This window comes from Pongo pygmaeus, chromosome 7 (assembly GCF_028885625.2).
Source record: "Pongo pygmaeus isolate AG05252 chromosome 7, NHGRI_mPonPyg2-v2.0_pri, whole genome shotgun sequence".
NCBI classification, from domain to species: domain Eukaryota; kingdom Metazoa; phylum Chordata; class Mammalia; order Primates; family Hominidae; genus Pongo; species Pongo pygmaeus.
This window is the reverse complement of record NC_072380.2, coordinates 59460722-59482490: the sequence shown is the minus strand read 5'-3', so window position 1 is coordinate 59482490 and position 21769 is coordinate 59460722. Positions and strand designations below refer to the sequence as shown.

Genomic DNA, 21769 nt, shown 5'->3' with positions numbered 1-21769 from the left:
CTATTATAACTAATTTTGAAACAAGAAAAAGTTGCCTGTCATACTTTGAAAGTACAGTAATAAAAATAGCTAAATTTGTGTGTGTTTAAAATCTCTCCCATAGAGATGATGAAAGACAAAAAGTATGTTTGGACATAATTTATAAGATGATGCCAAAGTTAAAACCAGTAGAACTCCGAGAACTTCTGAACCCCGTTGTGGAATTCGCTTCCCATCCTTCTACAACATGTAGGGAACAAATGTATAATATTCTCATGTGGATTCATGATAATTACAGGTAAGCTATACATTGACTATTTTATTTTGTTTTTTTTTTTTTGAGATAAGGTCTTGCTCTGTCGACGAGGCTGGAGTACAGTGGCACAAACACAGGTCACTGCAGTCTCAACCTCCTGGGCTCAGTTGATCCTTCCATCTCAGCCTCCTGCGTAGCTGGGTCTATGGGTGTGCACCATCATACCTGGCTAATTTTGTTTATTTTTGGTGGAGACGGGGTTTCGCCTTGTTGCCTGGGCAACATTAACATTTTAGGAATCATTTGGGTCCCCTTAGCAATCTGGAACATAATAACACATTTTTTTACCATATGATTAATAATTAAAACATGTATTTTGGTATATCTAATTGTATCCTTTTAAAAACTCATTTCACATATGTATGTGAAATAATCAGAGTGAAAAAGTGTGGTGTTGTGCTTATAAAACCTATTTTCATAGTTGTCCTTTTAAGATCTTGCAAAGACTAAGGAGATGAACTCTGCCAGGACCACTGGGCACTACCACACCACCACAGCTGAGAGTCACAGGACCGCTGGGCCTCCTGTGGGCCCATCCTCCTGTTCCACTCTGCTCCTGCTGGGAGCGAGGATGGGTTCTCAAGGCTTGTGCACACACCCATGAGTGGAGCAAGCTGTGATTTGGAGATCTAAAGTCTAATGGGAAAACCAGCCTTTTAAAATTGAATTCTAGATGGTGTTACTGTAGTTTAACAAAAGGGCTAGAAGAGAGCATTAATGTTGTGACATTTTGCTGTTTTCTCAAGCAGAGATCCAGAAAGTGAGACAGATAATGACTCCCAGGAAATATTTAAGTTGGCAAAAGATGTGCTGATTCAAGGATTGATTGACGAGAACCCTGGACTTCAGTACGTGCTCCCCCTGAATAACTGGGCTGGGACAATTAAATGTTAAGGGTATTGCTTTCAAAGGTAGCATAGAGTATTTTTCAGGAGTTTTAGAAATGTATTTGCAGTATTAGCATTTTCTCTGCTTTCTGCATTTAACAATATTTAGTAAAAGAGTATTTTAAAGCACATTATGAAGAGTAAGGCTTTACAATCCTGACAACTTAAAAATAACACTCTTGAAAAAGTCGTATGGACCAAATGCTCTATGCTAGGGCAGTGAGTTAAAGTGTTTCAAAATGAAAAGAAAGTCTGTAATGACAATTCTTCTGTTTCCCATTTAACACACATAGTTGAGATCATGCTGTAAGTATTAATGTTGAAAATAAAGTGTTTGAAACCTTAGAAATGAGAGGAAACTGTAATTTTAGTTATATATGAAAGTGTGAATGATTGTTACCTTCTAAAATGCCTGTCCTGAGTAAGTCAGTTATATGTGTTTCTTACCAAATACTACATAAGAAGAGGGGTAAACTTTTTATTATTATTATGTTTTTTAGAGATGAGGTCTTGCTCTGGCACCCAGGCTGGAGTGCAGTAGTGTAACTGTAGCTCACTGTAGCCTCTGACTCCTGGGTTCAGGTGATCCTCCTCCCTCAGCCTCCTGAGTAGCTGGGACTACAGGCATAACGCCAACAGGCTTGGCTGATTTTTTATTTTTTGTAAAGATAGGGTCTTGCTATGTTACCCAAGCTAGGCTTCAATGCCTGGCCTCAATCCTCCTGACTTGGTTTACCAAAGTGCTGGGATTTTAAGTGTTAGCACTGCGCCCAGCCTTAATATAAGAAGCCATATACTTTTTATATGTTTCTATATATTACTTATTTTTCCATTCTGCTGTAATTTTAAATTCATTGAGCTGCTTAAAATTGTATTTGGATTTCATATGAATTCATAAATTATAAGACCTAATTTGGTATGTGTGTATGTGCACTAACTACATACATACATTTATTTTATTTTATTTTTTTGAGATGGAGTCTCACTCTGTCACCCAGGCTGGAGTGCAGTAGCACGATTTCGGCTCATTGCAACCTCCGCCTCCTAGGTTCAAGCGATTCTCCTGCCTCAGCCTCCCGAGTAGCTGGGACTACAGGTGCATGCCACCACGCCCAGCTAATTTTTGTATTTTTAGTAGAGACGGGGTTTCACCATGTTGGCCAGGCTGGTCTTGACCTCCTGAAGTCAGGTGATCCACCCACCTCGGCCTCCCAAAGTGCTGGGATTACATGCCTGAGCCACCGCGCCTGACCCCTAATTTGGTATTTAATTAATATATGTTTTGAGTATTTTATGGCAGTAATTTTTATAATGGATTGTTTTGGCAAGGCAGTGAAGGATTTTGTGTAATTTCTTAAATTTTTTTTTGTTTGTTTCGGATAGTTAATATTATGTACTCATCATTGAAAACTGCCCAGAGAATAGAGATAAGAGAATAAAATCACCCAGTTTCTCCCCTCCCCTCTGTGGCATAAAAAATATGCTACATTTTTTGTAATATTCTCTTCCTTCAGTGGATATGTTTCATAACTCAGACTATATTTTTGATATAGTTGAATGTGGTTTCCCTCTCTGTTAAGCTTCATGTGGGTGAAGAGCTGTGCCTTCTCCACAGGACACCCTGTACAGCACATTCTTTCCCATTCGCCATTGTCTAAGCAATATACTTTTTTTCTCTTTGCTTTTCAGATTAATTATTCGAAATTTCTGGAGCCATGAAACTAGGTTACCTTCAAATACCTTGGACCGGTTGCTGGCACTAAATTCCTTATATTCTCCTAAGATAGAAGTGCACTTTTTAAGTTTAGCAACAAATTTTCTGCTTGAAATGACCAGCATGAGCCCAGATTATCCAAATCCCATGTTCGAGCATCCTCTGTCAGAATGCGAATTTCAGGTAATGTGGTCTTCTCTCTCATAGTAGTGAATATTATAAGCTTTTCCTGTTGATGAACATTTTTAATAGCTTTGACTGGCTCTTTGCCTTCTCGGAATACTCACACATTCCTTTCTGAAAAGGAAAGGAAAGGCTCGTGCCTCTGCTTCAGCCACCTGGAGGTCCACTGGCCTCACTCTCTTGTCCTCCACTAGATTTCCCTTGTCAGGATCGCCATTGCTTTCCCTCCCCTCATTCCTCCCAACCCACAGTGGATGCTGAGCTTGTGCTCTCTCGCAGCAGCCTTAACAGTGGGAATGATGGGCAGGTTACAGAGAGCTCCTGGGGTAGGGCCCCTCCTGTCCCGCTCACAAGCTCAGGATCTGTCCCAGTGGCACGTGTGTATGTGGACAAGCTGGGTCGCTTGACTCATTGCATTTGGGTTGTGGTGCTGAGCATGATATCAAGCCGTTTTATGCAAACATTAAGAAAGCTGGGTTTTCTCCCTCGATAGTTAACTAGTTTTTCTAGTTGGCAAATCACTTAGTTAAAACTTTTAAATTAGAGAAGGTTCTTCTTCAGCTGCATATGAAGTTATGGTACAAATATGCTGATGGTACCATTAGATTTTAAATAGAAATATATCAATGTTCCTAAAAAAGGAGCATTATTTCATTTGAAACTTTCTTATGTACAGGAATATACCATTGATTCCGATTGGCGTTTCCGAAGTACTGTTCTCACTCCGATGTTTGTGGAGACCCAGGCCTCCCAGGGCACTCTCCAGACCCGTACCCAGGAAGGGTCCCTCTCAGCTCGCTGGCCAATGGCAGGGCAGATAAGGGCCACCCAGCAACAGCATGACTTCACACTGACACAGACTGCAGGTAACAGTGACCCCGCCCGCCAGCCATGTATACAGCACCCTGACCTCTGTGGGCAGCTTCTGTCACAACAGTGTTGGGCTTTTGTGAGAGAAGTAAGGGATAATAGCAAAAAGCATTAAGAACCCAAGGAAGATGTCAGTCAAAAGAGGGGGTTCCTATGACAGTCAAATTCATGGAAACAGAAAGTAGAGTGCCAGGTGCCAGGGTCTGGGGAGGAGGAATGGGGATTTATAGTTTAATGGGTACAGAATTTCAGTTTTGCAAGAGGAAAAGTGCTGTGGAGGCAGGGTGCAGTGACTCATTCCTGTTACTCCAGCTGGGGCAGGAGGATCAGTTGAGCCCAGGAGTTCCACACCAGCCTGGGCAACATGGAAAGACTCCATCTCTACAAAACAATTTTACAAATTAGCTGGGCATGGTGGCGCACGCCTGTAGTTAGTCCCAGCTACTGGGGAAGCTGAGGCGGGGAATGGCTCGAGCCCAGAAGTTCAAGGCTGCAGTGATCTGTGATCACGCCACTGCACCCTACCTTGGGCAAAAGAGCAAGGCCCTGTCTCAAAAAAAAAAAAACAAAAGCAACTCTGAACATGGAAGATGTTGATGGTTGTACAGCAGTGTAAATGTCCTTAACGCCATTGAACTGTCCACCTAAAAATGATTGAAATGGTAAATTTTATGTATATTTTCTTTTTTTTTTTTGAGACGGAGTCTTGCTCTGTCACCAGGCTAGAGCTGGAGTGCAGTGGCACGATCTCGGCTCACTGCAACCTCTGCCTCCTGGGTTCAAGCGATTCCTCTGCCTCAGCCTCCTGAGTAGCTGGAACTACAGGCGCGCACCACCTCGCCTGGCTAAATTTTTGTATTTTAGGAGAGATGGGATTTCACCACATTGGCCAGATGGTCTCGATATCCTGACCTCGTAAGCCACTGCGCCCAGCCTGTTTTGCTACAGTTTTTCTAAAAAAGAAATGGATTATTTCTGACGGGAAAAATCAGGGAAAGTTTCAGTATATGTATGTTTTGGTTTTGGTTTGGTACAGAAAAACATAGTGCAGCAAATTTAAGACATCTTATCACCAAAGCAGTAATGAATCTAGTAAATTCATTTACTAGATTTATAGTTATTAAACTGTTCTTTCTCAGATAGTTTAACTGCTTCCTTTGATGAGCAAAGTACAAATTGTAGAGTAACATATCTTAATCCTTTTATATAAACTCTTTAACGTTTTTCCTTTATGTAATTTTTTTGCACATTTTGTTGATTCTGGAAGTGGGACTAATTTGAATAATCACAATTGAAATTCTGTGACACTAATATTAGAAGTCAGGGGCTCTTAGCAGCTTTCAGTAGACAACAAAGTGTTATTCCTGTGGTGGGAGCAAGTGGCGTGTTTCTTATTTTACAAATGGGGACACTGTGGTCCAGGGGCACTGAGGCCCGTGTACCCAGTTTTCCTTGGGGCATACCCTGGGACCTGACAGAGCCTCTGCCCAGGGTTGGAGGTGAGCACGGAGGCCTAGGGTGCCACCAGGTGTGTCCTGGCAGGTGGTCCTGCCCCGTGCACAGAGCTGGGTGGTGCTAAGTGCCTGACCTCTCTGATTGCATGTCACAGATGGAAGAAGCTCATTTGATTGGCTGACCGGGAGCAGCACTGACCCGCTGGTCGACCACACCAGTCCCTCATCTGACTCCTTGCTGTTTGCCCACAAGAGAAGTGAAAGGTTACAGAGAGCACCCTTGAAGTCAGTGGGGCCTGATTTTGGGAAAAAAAGGCTGGGCCTTCCAGGGGACGAGGTGGATAACAAAGCGAAAGGTAAGCTGGGTTGCTGAGTGTGCTTAAAATAGCTTCCCCACTAAATTACTGCAGAGCTCAGGTCTGGGGACATTTCTGACTGTATCCATGTTTCCTTCTCATTCGTAATCAGGCCCCTTAAAATTCAGTTAATGTTTCCTAGGCACTTACCGTGCTGAAGACATTGTTTTCTGGGAGTTCCAGAAGAATCTTCCAGTAAGTTATACTCGATCCATTGTTGAGTGACCTGGAGCATTAGGAGTGGGTGAGGCATTTATAAAGGGGTGATTGTAAGATGGGGTGGAATTAGCAAGCATGGTCTAGGGCTAGAGGGCTTAATACAGGTGGAGAATGGGGAGAGTGTCCGAAAAGACTGGGTGGAGGAAGAGCGTTTGAGAGGAGCCTTGGAGCTGGGGGTGCGGGAAGGGAGAGGATGAAAAGGACAGGGATGGAGAAGTGTCAGGGTGGGCAGGCTCAGATCGATTCCGCAGTCCAGGTGAAGGGATGCTTTGGGGCATGCTAGAGTAATGGCAAAGGGTGCTGTGAGGACAGGCTTGTGGGTGTGGGGGTGTATGTCGAACTTCAGCTTTAGGAAGCAGCCTTGTAACACACCGAGCAGAGGAAGGCACAGGGACTGAGTGCCCTTCTCTGAGGTTTGTGTGGGGCAGAAGTGGAGTGATGGGGACTGGAGGCAGGGGCCACAGGCACCAGGACCTGGTCTTGGCTAACAGATGACCAGAGCTAGACGGGTGCTGAGAGGCTGGAAGCAGCTTTTTGTGAGAAATGCAGCTCTGGGAGGGAACAAGGGCCCAGAGGAAGGACATGTGCAGAGAGGAAAGGGCCCATGACAGAACCCTGGGGGAGTGCCAGCAGGGAAGCTCAGCTCTGTGGAAGTAAACTTAGAAGAACTTAGAAGCAAAGCTCCCTGCCTTCTTACCTAATCATAGGAACTGAAACACAGGCAACATAACTTGCTTTACTCTACCACTCTCATACTTTTCAGTTACAAACCTGTGGCCCACACACAGTTCTCTAAATGGAACCTGGAGAGGTCATTGTGGTCCGCCTTTTGACATGTGCTGTGAGTTGAAGGAGTTCTGGTGGTGGTTGTTCAGGTGGAGCCGCCTGGGTGCTGAGAATGGGGTCAGCAGCAGGGAGTTTTCTCTGGGAGCTGATGGCTTGGTGGTCTGGCGGGAGTGCTGCTGTGGAGCTCCATACATAGGGCCCCCGGACTCCCTGCTTTGCAGGGCTGCAGGCGCCAGGCCTGGTGCCATCCTCCTTGGGGATCCTTTGTGAGAACATGGGTCTTTTCTCTGTGGATGCTCTCAGGATCTTCTCTTTTAAACCAGTGTTCTGACATTGCAAGGACACTACGCACAAGTGTCCTTGGGCGTAGGTCCGTTTCAGTCTGTTTTTCTGGGCATATGGTGGGAGCTTCCAGGCCGCTGACTCTCACCTTCCAGTTCGGGAGCATCATCACAGGTGATTTTGTTGAGTTCTTCATCTCAGTTTGCTGTTTTCTCTTTTTGGAGTCCTAGTGCTTAGATATCACACCTGCGTGAGTGTCTTTCTGAGGTGTCATATTTTTTCCTTTGCCTCTTTTCTGGGAAATCCCTTCAACCTTATCTTTCAACCTGTGCTTTTAAGTTACAACATGTTTCAGTTTCCATGAGCTTTTTTTCATGCTCTGAACATTTCTTCAGTTCCTACTCTTGTCTTTCTGATAAATGATCATGTTTTGAAATTTTTTCCTGCATGATCTGCTTTTAACAGTTGCTCTTTCCTTGTTGCTTACTTTGGCTTCTGTTGTTCATATTTGAAGCCTTCCTTAGAACCTGTCGTGATTTGGAGGTTAAGGCTGGTGTCTCCTGGTGGGGTACTAAACAGGCGTTTGGAATCATACGGGTTAGGAGTGCTGCGGTCACCTGTCCCTGGTCAGGTTGCCACAGTCCCGAGGGAGGCTGGTCTGCACCGGGTGTTGAAGCCTCCGAGGCAGCTCCTCTCTTGTTCAGTTAGCCAGAGGCAAAGCACTCCCGGGCGAGTTGGGCAGGGGTTCAGAAGGTGGCTGCGTGCCCTCCCTGGGCCTCCTTCTGGAGGGGGCCTGGCCCGTTCAGCGCTCATGCCTGCTGAATCCTCTGCTGAGCAGTTCCAGTTGCAGCTGTGGCCCCTGCACTCCTGCTCCCGGTCGATGCCTCTGCGGCACCTGTAGGTTTTGTCTTTGAGGAAACCCGAGGTGAAAATGAACCAGGAGAGCCAAGTGTCTGGACGGCGGGGAGTAACTGGGCCTGCTTTCCCTCTCCAGGTGTGGCCGGCCGGACGGACCTACTGCGACTGCGCAGACGGTTTATGAGGGACCAGGAGAAGCTCAGTTTGATGTATGCCAGAAAAGGCGTTGCTGAGCAAAAACGAGAGAAGGTTTGTATCTTGTCAAGAATTTGATCAGAACGATGCAGTTTCTGTCACAGGATACAGACGAAGTGAACAAGCTTCCTGCCAGACACTGGCTCCAATGTCACCTGCAAACCAGGTGGCGGGGCTGCTCCGAGCCAGCCTCCTGGGGCTCCCCCACAGGGATGCAGCCCCCGTGGCGCCCTGGTGGGGGTCCAGGAGTGCGTCCAGTTCTCTCCACGGGTGGAAGCGTGGCCTACCTCAAGGCCCGCGCCCTGGCAGGACTTCACTGGCCCTCGCTTCAGGGACCAATGCGGTGGGAGGGCAGCTGGGGGCTGGGACCCACGGGGCCCCGAGGATAGGTGGCCAGGAGGGCCTTCCCGTGGCGTGGAGACTCCGTAGCCGCGGCATCCATTCCGCCTAGAAATGGGTTATTAGGATGCATTTGTAAGAAGAGGGTAGGACGGATCGTTAAGAAAAATCCCTCGCGGTGCTCCAGTTCAGCGCCAGCCGCCGCCGCCGCCGCCACGGGAGCAGCTCCATCCACATCTGGGTGTGAAGCCCTCGAAGTGGGGCGCTGTGCCGGCCCCCTCCCCAAGCCCTGCCTCCCAGCCATGCTTGTGGAGCCTGAGGCCTCCTGGGCTGCGCCCCCGGGGCGCTATTTTGCCCCCTCGGAGGGGAGCCTTGGGCTCTGCAGCTGCCTGGGAGCAGAGGCAGCCGGAGGGCAGGACCTTGGGGCGGAAGTGGGCACCGGCTGCCGGCCTCGTTCTCAGTGAGACTTTCCAGAGATGCAGCCCTCCAGCTGATTTTTAAATCTAAATCAAATTTTCCGATTTTATAAATATTCTGATTATAGGGAATGTTTCAAGCCTTTCCACTGCTTGTTGTGTAGTGATTTTATTTTGGATGCAGTGTCTGCCCTAGACGGTAAAGTACAGCGACTGGGCCTCTGCCAGCATCAGTTCCCACTGCTTCACCCTTATGGTTCAGGGGATCCTGGCAGCCTCGTAGCTCATGCACGACTAGTTTCCTTCAATGAGAATGCTCATCTTCTTCTTTGGTTCTGGTGCTTACAGGAAATCAAGAGTGAGTTAAAAATGAAGCAGGATGCCCAGGTCGTTCTGTACAGAAGCTACCGGCACGGAGACCTTCCTGACATTCAGATCAAGCACAGCAGCCTCATCACCCCGTTACAGGCCGTGGCCCAGGTCAGTTTTTGCCGCTGCGTTTTCTGTTGACAGGTTAAAATCTGTTTCCAGTTTAGGGGTTTGCCTATGTGAGGAAACATGGCTGAGGCTGTCCTGCAACATAGATGAGGTGTTGGTTTGTTCTCAACAGTGGACTTGGTATAAAGACCTTGCTCCAAGTCCTGCTCTGCCATTTCCTAGTTCCATGACTTCTTTACACATGCTGAGACTCTGAGATCATCAGTGCTGAAGACGTTATTTATCGTTATTTATCAGAATTACCACTGCATTTGTCTGAACAAAGGGAGCATAAATGAAGGAATTTGTACCTAGCACTCAGGAATCAGTGGATTGTAGACATGGAAACCTGTCTACCACGTGTTACATAAAAACAGCAGGTTACCAAACAGGTGTAAAAGTGTACACACCAGTAAAAGACACGTGCCAGTGACTTATCTCTTTATGGTATAGTTATGGGCGATACTTATTTTCTTTTTTCCTAAACCACATTTTCTGGGTGCTCTATTCTGTTCCATTGGTCTGTGTGTCTGTTTTTGTACCAGTACCATGCTTTTTTGGTTACTGCAACTTTATAGTATTGTTTGAAGTTGGGTAGTGCAGTGCTTCTAGTTTTGTTCTTTTTGCTTAGGATTGCTTTGGCTATAACGGCTCTTTTTTGGTTCCATATGAATTTTAGAATAGTTTTTTTCTAGTTCTGTGATAAATGATGTTGGTAGTTTGATAGAATTAGCATTGATTCTGTAGATTGCCTTGAGCAGAATGGCCATTTTAACGATATTGATGCTTCTAATCCGTGAATATGGAATGTGTTTCCCTTTATTTGTGTCATTCTTTTGTGATTTCTTTCGGTAGTGTTTTTTAGTTCTCCTTGTAAAGATCTTTCACCTTCTTGGTTAAGTGTATTCCTAGGTATTTTATTCTTTCTGTGGCTGTTGTAAATGGGATTGTGCTTTTGATTTAGCCATATTTTCTAAAATTTTATATAGTAATCACTAGAACTTCTTATAACAATATAAATATATTACTTAAAATAAACAGTAAGGAATAAATCAAATTCGTATGTTTTAGTCATACATAGCTTTTATCAAAGTAATTTTTTGCATTTAATAATTAGATTTTTTTTTAAATATTAAGTATAATCTTAAATCAGTAGAATTTCACAGTAAACTTTTCAAGTATTTAATTTTTGGCTATGGTAACTAAGTGTAAACCATTGCTTTTAATGTTCTTTTCAACAATATGCAAAAATCACACTTGATTTAAGAACATTCATTTAATAATGTAATTTGTTCGCAAAACATCAAAAATGGATTATCATTATATTGTAAACATAATTAAAATAGGTCTTAGACATGAAAAAAGAACATGATCCCAAAAAGCAGCACAAGTCTCACCTCCTTCAGAGGCAAACATGTAGCAAAATTAACAAAAAGATATTAACAAAATTGACCTGTCAATTATAATATGATAAAAAACTTATTAACAGGGACGATCCCTAGAAGATTACACAAAGTAATTTTTAAACTTTATTTATCATGCTTTCATGCCTCCATTTAGCAAAAATAGATACTATATGCCAGGAACTGTTGTTGGTACTGATGTCACAGCTTGAATAAATAAAGGGAGTATCCTGTGGCCATGAAGTGTGCAAGGGTTAGGGCTGTAAATGATTAGGTAGTGTGCTGTTTGTGGGAGCTGATGCTCAGAAGAAGCCTCTGATAGTTTCAATAGTTTAAAGTGGTCAGGTGGTGGGACCTTGAAAATTAACACTGGCATTTTATTTAAGCTCATCAGTTATTTTAAGCTTTACCATGGTGCTGATAGGAGGAAAATACCTAAACATTTAATCTTTCTCTGAGATTTTATGAAGTGCTGCACTAAGCACTGGCCGCACATCATCTGGGCTAATCTTCCCCGCAGCCCAATGTGATGTGTTCTGGTAGCCCCCATTTAAAGATTGGAGACCCAGACTCAACTCAGGAGAGAAGCTATGTCATTATGTATTGATTAAGCCAGCTTTTAAATTCATCTATCTGGGCCAGAAGTCCATGTTTCCATAACATACATCAAACAGATATATTTGGTTAAATTCCAAATGCTCCCCTTGTCAATGCCTGCTAAATCTTTCCAAATAGAATTGAGAGGTATAATAGATGTGTTTGCAACAGTTTGTATTTTCCAAGCTCTGATAGTATTGGTGATTTATAGCATTTTTGCTTCAGATCCTAATTTGTCTTTGTTTTGAATTTTTTACAGAGAGACCCAATAATTGCAAAACAGCTCTTTAGCAGCTTGTTTTCTGGAATTTTGAAAGAGATGGATAAATTTAAGACACTGTCTGAAAAAAACAACATCACTCAAAAGTTGCTCCAAGACTTCAATCGTTTTCTTAATACCACCTTCTCTTTCTTTCCACCTTTTGTCTCTTGTATTCAGGTAAAGTCTGCACACACTTCATCAAAGATACATTGTTTGCTGTGGCTTCACATGGCCTTTCCGTCATCGCTATGTTTCCCATGTTGAAACTCTTGATAACCTGGTGTTTAACAGAGTAGATGTACTATTTGGGTTACCACTTCCCAAATGGGTAGATGTAATTTATTTTTTCCCCCCAGAAAAACCGATGTGTGACAGAATAACGAGAAATCAAACATGTTATGTTTTATTTTGTAGTAAGCCAGTCCCTTCAGTGTTTTTGATGAAACCCTTCATTTATTTAGTTGTCTTTCCTTATGTAGTATTTCACCAAATTCTTTCTGCTTCCTAACTGCTGTCAAAAGGTGTTGACTGAGTACCCGCCTGTCTTTGTTCTAGGTGGTTGGGCCACATCGATGAAGAGGCAAAAATTCCTTTCCTCCTGACCTTACATTCCCATTAATAGATGGGTAATAGGCAACCCACAGGGAGATGTAGAACGGGACATTGGGTAGTAGTAAGTGTCATAGTACTTGAGTAATAGGGAAGTATTAAAGCAGTGTAAGATAGTAATGAAGCAGGTAAGCAGGTGCCTCTTGATGGGGTAGGGTGTGTTTGCCTAGATGCAGTGGTCAGAGAAGTCCTTTCCAAGGCAACACAGCCTGAGCAGAAAATCTAATTTAATATTCAGTTACTACTTAAATATATTTGTCGGAAGATTATTTTTCATGTAAGAAATGTTTTCTGTGCCATTCAAAGTATGGATTATATAAAATTCCCTAGTAGAACATCTTTTTGATTCATTTTAGTATTTTTGTATCTAGTGACCTTTTCTGAAATAATTACTAATTTATATTCTTCAATATTGTTTATCGGTAGTATCGGTTTACAGACGAATTGGGTAATACTTTTCTGAAATGAAATACTTAGTTTTTTCGTTTTATTCTTTTTGATGGAACGAGAAACTGTCAGTATAAATTTCTTTATACATTAGCTCCGTTTTTTATTGGTTTCTAATTTACCTGTGTGTGTGTGTGTGTGTGTGTGATATCTTCATATTTTGATAGTGCTTTTCTTGCTTTAAATTGATCCCTGGATTGGAAGCGTAAAATTAAAAGGTCATTTCCTCCTTTGAGCAAATTGAATATTGTTGGAAAATTTGTTAATAGCGTTACACAGAGAAACTTCTGGTGATATCACTGCTCACATTGGTACCTTTTATGTTTAGTAAAGTATGTTACTCCTTGTGAAGACGTGGTCCAAGTACCACAAGCTAAACAGCTGGTTGTATGTGTGGTTTCACAGGACATCAGCTGTCAGCACGCAGCCCTGCTGAGCCTCGACCCAGCGGCTGTTAGCGCTGGTTGCCTGGCCAGTCTACAGCAGCCCGTGGGCATCCGCCTGCTAGAGGAGGCTCTGCTCCGCCTGCTGCCTGCAGAGCTGCCTGCCAAGCGAGTCCGTGGGAAGGCCCGCCTCCCTCCTGATGTCCTCAGATGGGTGGAGCTTGCTAAGTAAGTGTGAGGTCAAGTGCTCTTGGGAGCACACTGGATTTGACCAAAGCAATACGGAAAACACTTGGCTTCATTTGGCAGAAAATGAGCTAATAAAGTTGGTAGTAACACTAATGTGAAATTTAAAAGAAAAGTCTTTCAGGCTGAGTACCATTCTCAAAGGCAAGAACAGTTGCCACAACAAGCAATGTCTTGCTCAAGGAAAGAGAATGTTATTTAAACATGCTGATTTCTTTCAGTATATAATTTTTTGGACTCAGTATTATTCACCAAGTTTAGTTTCCTGTAAAGTGTAGCTGTGAATCATAGTTCCTAATATTTTATGTTATTTCCTGCTTCACTACACTGAATGGAGGAAGATTTAGTATTTTCAGCAGGACTCAAGATTTTAGAAAGAGTTTAAATCAGTTAGTTTATTTGGGGTAAACATTTTCTAGTTATACCATTTTCCATTATGTCTGATTCTTCCCTTATCTGTGATCTCATCATATGAAAGCCTCATTCTGAGGAGGTTGTTAGGTTAAGATTGAAATTTAACTTGAACTTCATTTTGTAGTGCAGATTTTTAGAGCTTTAGGTTCTAAGAGAAAAGATAGTAAAAGTAAGGGAGGGGATCCTTGTGCTTCATGCTGTTTTGTAGTTAATTCATGTCTGTCCTGTTTGAGCACTGAGTGTACAAGTGCTGTGCCAGGCACCAAAGAGACATGAAATTGGATTAGACATTGATCACAGACTCACAAAACTAGTAATCTAGTAGGAAATGTATGTACTTTACACATAAATAAATCATAATTGAAGTAGGAGATGGTGAGCACTGAGAGAGACAAGATAAAATGCCAGGGCCATTCAGAGAGGACCTCTGAGCTATGCTGATTTTACCTAGGAACCGTTTTCTCCTGTTGCTTCAGATGTCTAAGTGAACAGGAAGTGACACCTTGTATGTTTACTATTTCCAGGAGTGGTAAACATACATAATGTGTATTTGCTAAGTAAGTGAAGCAAACACTTTTAAGGGCCTAAACTTTAAACATTTTTTTCTAACTGTATTAAGTACATTCTCATACTTTTGTGATATTTTTGCATTCCTTGCAGAGCATTGTGAACAATGAGCTTTTTTTTTTTTTTTTTTTTTTTTTTTTTTGAGACAGAGTCTTGCTCTGTCGACAGTTGGAGTGCAGTGGCGCGATCTTGGCTCACTGCAACCTCCACCTCCCGGGTTCAAGCGATTCTCCTGCCTCAGCCTCCCAAGTAGCTGGGATTACAGGCACCTGCCACCACGCCTGGCTAATTTTTATATTTTTAGTAGAGATGGGGTTTCACTGTGTTAGCCAGGATGGTCCCGATTTCCTGACCTCGTGATCCACCCACCCCGGCCTCCCAAAGTGCTGGGATTACAGCCATGAGCCACCACACCCGGCCTTAGCCTTTTTTTTGATATGTCATGGCCATTGTTCTAACCATGCTATAGTGAACATAATCCAGGAACTTGGGAACCAGTATAGGGGTATGTAGGTGATCTCTTTCCTGAGTCTATGCAGAATGTAGCTCTCCCTCTTCCCTGACTCGTGCCATGAGCTGCTGCTCCATCACCTACCTATCCACCCACCTTTACTGCTGATTTATTACCCCTAACATTCTGTAATCAGGGCAATAAGAGAGCCGCATCTACTAGATTTTATTGAATTCAGAATTCATAAGCTCTAGGAGAGAACCTGTAGGGCTCTTTTGATGTAAATGCAAGAAACTTAGTACCCAGAAGGGAACTGAACAGCAGGAGAACTAAGGAGGGACCAATCCTTGGTTGGCTGGTTTAGGAAGAAATAACATTTGGGTTGAGACTGCAAGATGGAAAGAAATTTCCTGGAGGAAGGGAACAAACCTCATAAACACTGAGAATATCATGGACTGGGAAGCTTGATTGAAAGGGTCAAGCCAGAATTTTGTTAAGGTAAAGAGATGAATGAATGCGCCAACAAATTGAGATGGTCCATAGAACATGGATTAAACATGGCATCAGTAGTCAGGATTATTTTTTTCTTTGCTTCTGGGTTTTTTGGGGCTAGACAAGGATTCCAAATGGTTCGCCTGCAGATACTATAATGGATTAATACTGGAGAACCTTATGTAATGACACATCTTATACACTGTGAATCTTTGATATTTTCAGATTCCACCTTTTTTTTTTTGAGGCGGAGTCTTGCTCTGTTGCCCAGGCTGGAGTGCAGTAGGGCGATCGGTTCACTGCAACCTCCGCCTCCTGGGTTCAAGCAGTTCTCTGCCTCAGCCTCCCAAGTAGCTGGGACTACAGGCACGTGCCACCATGCCCAGCTGATTTTTTGTATTTTTGGTAGAGACGGGGTTTCACCATGTTGGCCAGGCTGATCTGAACTCCTGACCTCAAGTGATCCACCCGCCTTGGCCTCCCAAGGTGCTGGGGTTACAGGCATGAGTCACCACACCCGTCCCAGATTCCACTTTAAATGCACATCTGATTAATTTCTGCCTTATGTATGATTAAAGTTATAAAACCTAAGGGTAACTTCATAGTTTCTTAAATTTTATATTTTTAGCAAAATTAAACTAACACTTTATGTCTCTTCTTTTGTTAATATAATGTGTGGCAACTTGATTTACTATCATTTCATTAGAATAAATACTTTTAAAATACTGGAGTGTTCATTGATTTGGCCTTTTTGATTTGTTTTGTAGGCTTTATAGATCAATTGGAGAATACGACGTCCTCCGTGGGATTTTTACCAGTGAGATAGGAACAAAGCAAATCACTCAGAGTGCATTATTAGCAGAAGCCAGAAGTGATTATTCTGAAGCTGCTAAGCAGTATGATGAGGTAATATTGATCTCTGGCTAAATATGACATTTACTTCAACACTTTTGTTTTCTGCTGAACTATGACTTTAAGCAAAACGAGGTACAGCGGATCCTTGTTGGTTCAATGTGTTTTCGTTACAATGTTGATGAGGAAGAAAATTGGTTTCTTTATAGGTTGTTCACTTAAGTTAGGGCCTGCCATACTATGAAACTGTATATTATTTCTCTGTCTGCTCTTACACAGTTTCTATTTGAATAGGTTGTTTTCTAACGGTTAGTTAAAAAAAAAATTATAAAGAAGTTGTATTAGGCTGTTCTTGCATTTCTGTAGAGAAATACCTGACACTGGGTAATTTATAAAGAAAAGAGGTTTAATTGATTCATGTTTCCACGGGCTGCACAGGAAGTATGGTGCTGGCTTCTGCTTGGCTTCAGGGGAGGCCTTGGGGAGCTTTTATTCATTGGTAGAAGGCGAAGCAGGAGTAGGCACTTCACATGGTGAAAGGCAGTAGCAAAAGAGAGACAGTTGGGGAGGGGGTGCCATATACTTTTATTTATTTAGAGACAGGGTCTCATTCTGTCACCCAGGCTGGAGTGCAGTGGCACGATCATGGCTCTCAGGCTCCGGTGGTCCTCCCACCTCAGCCACCAGAGTAGCTGGGACTTCAGGCATGCGCCAACATGCCTGGCTAATTTTTGAAATTTTTTTATAGAGATGAGGTGTCACTATGTTGCCCAGGCTGGTTGGGAACTCCTGAGCTCAAGCCATCATGCCTGGGCCTCCCAAAGTGCTAGGATCACTCATCACCAAGGGAATGGCCCACTTCATTCATGAGGGATCTGCCCCCATTGATCCGAACACCTCTCACCAGGCCCCACCTCTGACATTGAGGATTACATTTCAACATGAGGTTTAGGTGGGGACACATATTCAAATTACATCAGAGGTAAAGAAGAATTTGGGAAGATGACTATAAGTTCAGTTTTGTACATTTCCTCAGTGGCTATTCAAGTGTAGGTGTTGAAATTCAGGGTCTGTGACCTGTGAGACACTTCAGTGAGCAGTCCAGGTTTTGTTTGTTTGTTTGTTTGTTTGTTTTTGAGAGTCTCACTCTGTCGCCTACTCTGGAGTGCAGTGGCGCAATCTCGGCTCACTGCAAGCTCCGCCTGCCAGGTTCATGCCATTCTCCTGCCTCAGCCTCCCAAGTAGCTGGGACTACAGGTGCCCGCCACCACGCCTGACTAATTTTTTGTATTTTTAGTAGAGATGGGGTTTCACCGTGTTAGCCAGGATGGTCTCGATCTCCTGACCTCGTGATCTGCCTGCCTCGGCCTCCCAAAGTGCTGGGATTACAGGCTTGAGCCACCGCTCCTGGCCAAGCAGCCCAGGTTTTAAAATCCTCTGCAATTTTCTACAAATGTCCTGTATTCTAATTTTATTCTAAGAACTTGTTATGTGGTAAATAACCCCCAGTAGAGACGTAAATCAAGTTTTTGTGATTAAAAGTCTTCAGTCTTAGTAATTGGTTAGTCTTAGTAATTGGTTTCATTGGTAAGTTTCTCAGAGAAATGGCTTCCTCCTAGTTAGGATTTTTGTGTTTTGTTTTGTTTTTTTCTTTCTTAAAACAGGGTCACCCAGGCTGCATTGCAGTGGCACAATCTCAGCTTACTGCAGCCTCAACCTCCTGGGCCCAGGTGATCTTCCCACCTCAGCCTCCCAAGTAGCTGGGACTGCAGGTGCTTGCCATCATACCTAGCTAGTTTTTGTGTTTTTTGTAGGCCATGTTGCCTAGGCTGGTCTCAAACTCCTGGGCTCAGGTGATCCATGTGCCTTAGCCTCCCACAGTGGTAGGATCACAGGTGTGAGCCAGCGTGCCCAGCTGGGTTTTTCTATTCATTTAGTACTGTAGGATTCCTTTTGGTTTTTCTTCCATTCAGTGTTACTCTGAATAGCTTCTCTTTTCTCTCTCCTTTCCATAAATCTGAAAAGGATTGTTTTTAGTGTGATTGTTAACATTCCTCCTTTTTACATGTTCTCACTGATATTCTTTCCAACTTTGTAAAATAATTTTATTAACTTTTCTCCACCAGGCTCTCAATAAACAAGACTGGGTAGATGGTGAGCCCACAGAAGCCGAGAAGGATTTTTGGGAACTTGCATCCCTTGACTGTTACAACCACCTTGCTGAGTGGAAATCACTTGAATACTGTTCTACAGCCAGTGTAGACAGTGAGAACCCCCCAGACCTAAATAAAATCTGGAGTGAACCATTTTATCAGGTGGGTAAAATTATTTTTAAGTGATTGAAATAAATATTTTAGATAGGCGTTTTCTAGTTAACAAAGTTGTTTAAAACGTTTCAAAAACAGGTAGTACTTGTAAAGCACTAGGGAATTGCATGACCTAAGTCCACCTACAGACCCCATAGTATTGTTAAATCTCATCACTTTTAGCTAATCATCTTTTCAAAATGAATGCAATGCATTTTAAAATAAATATTAACATTCCTAGTATGACTGCATAGGAGCATATTTCCTGTTGTCTCTTATATTAGAAGAAGTCGCCCCGGATCACTGGCTAAACACAGGCCTCCCAGCTCCTGGGACAAGAGGCTCTCCTCTTTTCTCCACACCATACCTATCCTGACTGTGCTTGTAAATTCCTCAGTTTGTACGTAACATCCAAATCCTCTTCCAGCTAAAAGTGGTTCCCATTTTTTTGTAGAATGTGTTCCTATATATTTTGTGGTTACAAAACAAGCTATTTAAGATGAATTTGTTTTAAAAATTGGAGGTTACTGTTTCAGACATCAAACATCATCGCTTTGACTCTAAATCTTGACCTGTGAAAGTATAGCAAAGAATATAATAGAAATAAAATAATTAGACCTACTCAAATTGGCTTTCTGTAGTTGCAAGTATATTTTTATGTTCCTTAGGAGACATATCTACCTTACATGATCCGCAGCAAGCTGAAGCTGCTGCTCCAGGGAGAGGCTGACCAGTCCCTGCTGACATTTATTGACAAAGCTATGCACGGGGAGCTCCAGAAGGCGATTCTAGAGCTTCATTACAGTCAAGAGCTGAGTCTGCTTTACCTCCTGCAAGATGATGTTGACAGAGCCAAATATTACATTCAAAATGGCATTCAGAGTTTTATGCAGGTAATACTATATATTATATATATATGTTTGTATATATATAGTGTGTATATATACATTATAATGTGGATCTGTCTGAAATATACTATTTTTAGGATATTTTTAAAACTCATTAAACTCCTGAAAAAAATCAACAAAAATTTTCAAGTACTATTTTCATACCACCTATTTCCTTCTTTCTGTTCTTCCAATAATGCTCTTCATTCTGTCCTTTATCTTAATGCCTTTTTAATCTTTTTTTTCTGTTTTAGAAAGGTTTCATTTTTTTCCCTTTTGTTACCTTCCTCATAATCTTAAAGAACACTTGAGAGTAGGGTGTTTTTTTTTTGTTGTTTTTGTTTTTTTTTTTTTTTTGAGACCAAGTTTCTCTTTTGTCGCCTAGACAGTGGAGTGCAATGGTGCAATCTGGTTCAAGTGATTCTCCTGCCTCAGCCTCCCGGGTAGCTGGGATTACAGGCCCTCGGCTAATTTTAGTATTTTTAGTAGAGACGAGGTTTCACCATGTTGGCCAGGCTGGTCTTAAACTCCTGATGTCAGGTGATTCACCTGCCTCAGTCTCCCGAAGTGCTGGGATTACAGACGTGAGCCAGCGCTCCTGGCCAAGAGTAGACTTTTCTATTTGGGGTAGTGGAATGGAAGTTTAGTTGCTTTGTGGAGAAGAGCGGGGGTTGATCTTCCCTGATTGTTTGCTGCCACTCTTTCTTTCCTTTTTGCTTTTCTGCGAATCTTTTCCTGACAGTTGTTTGTTTGTAAGTGAATGTCTTGTATAAAGTTTATTAATAACATTTAGTATAGGTTAGTGACATTTAGCATAGAAGCATATTCATTCATTGTTTTCATTTTTATTTAATATGTTTGAAGTTGATTAGCACTCGAAGTTTATCAAAAAAAGAATTGGCTTCTGTAGTCAGCAGTTTTACATTATAGGATGTTAGGATTGTTAAAACTTGGTGGCAAGTCGAGGAAGTGATAGCCTGGTGATGTCAGTTTTATTGATTTCATTGAGCCAAAATGTGATTGAAACCTTAAAATTTTTTTTTAATTTAAACTGTTTGTTAACTGTGTCTGTGACCTAATTATTAACCATTCTGAGGCATATTTATAGAATAATTGCTACATTTCGTGATTTAGAGTACTGTTAAAAACTTAAAGTCACAGCTTGATTTATAACACGGCATTTGTAAATGCCTTTTTTTTTTTTTTTTTTTTAAGAATTATTCTAGTATTGATGTCCTCTTACACCAAAGTAGACTCACCAAATTGCAGTCTGTACAGGCTTTAACAGAAATTCAGGAGTTCATCGGCTTTATAAGCAAACAAGGTAATTTTTTTCATCTGTCATTTTTTTTCATTTCTAATTATGGAAGAGTTTTAGCATCTAAATTATTTTCTGCTTAGTGAAAGTGCATGTTTCTTAGTGTATGGGTTGGAAACTCCATCAAATTTCCCCTACAAATATATATTTTCAGATCATTGAAATAAATGTTTAAAACGGTCATGCAGAGTTCTAGGCATCAGGGCTGCAAAGTGAAAGAAAACATGTTGCTTACTTACCTTAATGAAGCTTTTGGAGTAGCGGGGTGACTCCAGAGGATACCTGCCCACAAGGATGGTGGGGCCCACCCTGGCCTGAGAGGGTGCAGGACTCCTGGAGAAGGGTCCTGAGCAGTGGGGAAGAGGCAGGGGCTTGCAGACAGAAAGCTGTGGTGCCCCTGACGTGCACGCTGAGGGCCCTGGGCGCCCTGGCTTGAAGGGAGGGCAGGAAGGCTGCAGGCAGCAGGGCCCACATCAAGAAGACCTTTGTATCGCTGATGAGTGGGTTCTATCCCAGTGCCTGTGGGAGGCCACCCAAGAATCTCAGGGGAAGAGTACGTCTTTGCAAAGGTAAAATGTTTTATTTGTTAATCTGAATTTCATTTTTGTCCTAAATAATTAAAAGTAATTACAAAAGATGCTTTCAGAATACTGATAAAAACTGATATTTATATCTACCTAGTTATTTTCTATTTTAATTTTGGAAAATTATTTTTTAAGTACATATTAATGATGTATCATTTATTAAGTGCATTCTACTTTCATGAGCTATGTTAATCTCTTTATCAATATTACCTAGTCTTTTTGGTTTTTTTTGTTTTGTTTGGTTTGGTTTTTTTTTGAGACGGAGTCTCGCTCTGTCTCCCAGGCTGAAGTGCAGTGGCGGGATCTCGGCTCACTGCAAGCTCCGCCTCCCGGGTTCACGCCATTCTCCTGCCTCAGCCTCCTGAGTAGCTGGGACTATAGGCGCCCGCCACCACGCCTGGCTAATTTTTTGTATTTTTAGTAGAGATGGGGTTTCACCATGTTAGCCAGGATGGTCTCGATCTCCTGACCTCGTGATCCGCCCACCTCAGCCTCCCAAAGTGTTGGGGTACAGGCGTGAGCCACCGCACCTGGCCAATATTACCTAGTCTTAATAACAACTTTATGAGATGGATTTTTTTCTCCTCATTTTTTAGAGGCTTATAGAGATTGAACGACTT

The 21769-nt window shown here is 42.5% G+C and overlaps 1 protein-coding gene across 4 annotated transcripts in view; it reads left to right on the top strand.

Annotated features, from left to right (window-relative positions):
* Nucleotides 1-21769, top strand: part of PRKDC (protein kinase, DNA-activated, catalytic subunit) — a 181498-nt gene that overhangs the window by 115178 nt on the left and 44551 nt on the right. For 2 of the 4 annotated variants that reach the window (XM_054498116.2, XM_054498114.2), the window contains exons 55-67: nucleotides 104-277; nucleotides 1045-1143; nucleotides 2872-3079; nucleotides 3756-3945; nucleotides 5559-5759; nucleotides 8041-8153; nucleotides 9203-9334; nucleotides 11591-11770; nucleotides 13055-13260; nucleotides 15970-16108; nucleotides 18181-18369; nucleotides 19029-19253; nucleotides 20463-20571. In XM_054498116.2, the coding sequence (XP_054354091.2) occupies nucleotides 104-277; nucleotides 1045-1143; nucleotides 2872-3079; nucleotides 3756-3945; nucleotides 5559-5759; nucleotides 8041-8153; nucleotides 9203-9334; nucleotides 11591-11770; nucleotides 13055-13260; nucleotides 15970-16108; nucleotides 18181-18369; nucleotides 19029-19253; nucleotides 20463-20571 (2165 nt within the window). Of the gene's footprint in view, nucleotides 1-103; nucleotides 278-1041; nucleotides 1144-2871; nucleotides 3080-3755; nucleotides 3946-5558; nucleotides 5760-8040; nucleotides 8154-9202; nucleotides 9335-11590; nucleotides 11771-13054; nucleotides 13261-15969; nucleotides 16109-18180; nucleotides 18370-19028; nucleotides 19254-20462; nucleotides 20572-21769 lie in introns of all 4 variants that reach the window. The other 2 variants (XM_054498115.2, XM_054498113.2) reach the window with 1 other exon arrangement.